This window comes from Nicotiana attenuata, unplaced genomic scaffold (genome assembly GCF_001879085.1).
Source record: "Nicotiana attenuata strain UT unplaced genomic scaffold, NIATTr2, whole genome shotgun sequence".
In the NCBI taxonomy this organism is placed as follows: Eukaryota; Viridiplantae; Streptophyta; class Magnoliopsida; order Solanales; family Solanaceae; genus Nicotiana; species Nicotiana attenuata.
This window is the reverse complement of record NW_017671273.1, coordinates 152,175-153,261: the sequence shown is the minus strand read 5'-3', so window position 1 is coordinate 153,261 and position 1,087 is coordinate 152,175. Positions and strand designations below refer to the sequence as shown.

The 1,087-nt window shown below is 48.6% G+C and overlaps 1 protein-coding gene across 1 annotated transcript; it reads right to left on the bottom strand.

Annotated features, from left to right (window-relative positions):
* Window positions 1-248: 248 nt before the first annotated feature.
* Window positions 249-773, bottom strand: LOC109207210. Its single transcript, XM_019370094.1, has one exon. It carries the CDS (start codon window positions 771-773, stop codon window positions 249-251), a length of 525 nt encoding a protein of 174 aa, XP_019225639.1.
* Between the last annotated feature and the right edge of the window lie 314 nt (window positions 774-1,087).

Genomic DNA, 1,087 nt, shown 5'->3' with positions numbered 1-1,087 from the left:
TCTTGGAGCTTATGGCCGATGAAAGCTTTCTTGCTGTGGTCGTTATCGTCTAGTTGGACAGAGTTGAGGTCCTCTACGGTTGACCCTGTGGTTTCTACGATTTCGGGATCTCTGACGACATATTTCCCCTCATCGCTATCTGACCCCAACTTCATTAATTGCTATGCCTCATCGGCCTTTCCTTTTAGTTATTGGGTGTATGTGCAGTCTTGGGCGATGTGGTAGCATTCTCGGGCCATGCGTTGCTCTCATCGGATGCTGAACTCCCTAAGGGGTAGGAAATTTGATGACTTGATATAAGCTGGAGGGACGACTTTCATGGTGTGTATCCAAGGTCGGCCTATGATGGCATTGTATGTCATATCCTTGTCCATGATGTGGAACGTGGACTCCAAAGTGACGCCGCCAGCCAGGACGGGCAGCGTAATTTCTCCAGATGTCCGCTCAACTGCATTGTTAAAACATGTTAGCGTGATGCAACACGGCACTATCTTGTCCTCGAGCCTCATTTGGGTGAGAACCCAAGGGTGGATGATGCACGCGCCACTCCAGTCATCGACCATAATACGTTTTACATCAGTATCAAAGACGCGTAAAGTAATGACAAGAGCGTTATAGTGAGGGAGGACCAAATTGTGGGTATCTGACTTATCAAAGATGATACTTTCTTTGAGTTCGTCATACAGTTCGTGGGTGATGGGCCGTTTGAGTTTGTGGGTGGTGGTGAACTTCATGCTGTTGATAGATGCATCGTCGCCTCCTCCGATGATCATTTAAATGGTCCGAGTTGGGGAAGGTGGTTTGGGCAGTCCCTGGTGTTGTTCTCGCCCTCGGGCAAAGTTGGCTCTCCCAGGGTCGCTCATCAGTTCTTTCAAGTGCCCTTGGTGAAGCATGTTCAAGACCTCCTGTCTTAGGGCGATATAGTCCTCGGTTTTATGACCCAGCTCCTGATGGAATTTACAGAGGGCATTTGACTTTCTGGTTCTCGGGTCGGATCTCATCTTCTGTGGCTCCTTCACTTTTGGGCCGAGCTTATCCAGTGCGTAGACTATCTCTGAGGAGGAAATACAAAAATTGTGAGCAGATA

Excerpts from the sequence above, each read along its gene's own strand:
- LOC109207210 (XM_019370094.1), bottom strand. The coding sequence starts at position 773 with ATGATCATCGGAGGAGGCGACGATGCATCTATCAACAGCATGAAGTTC.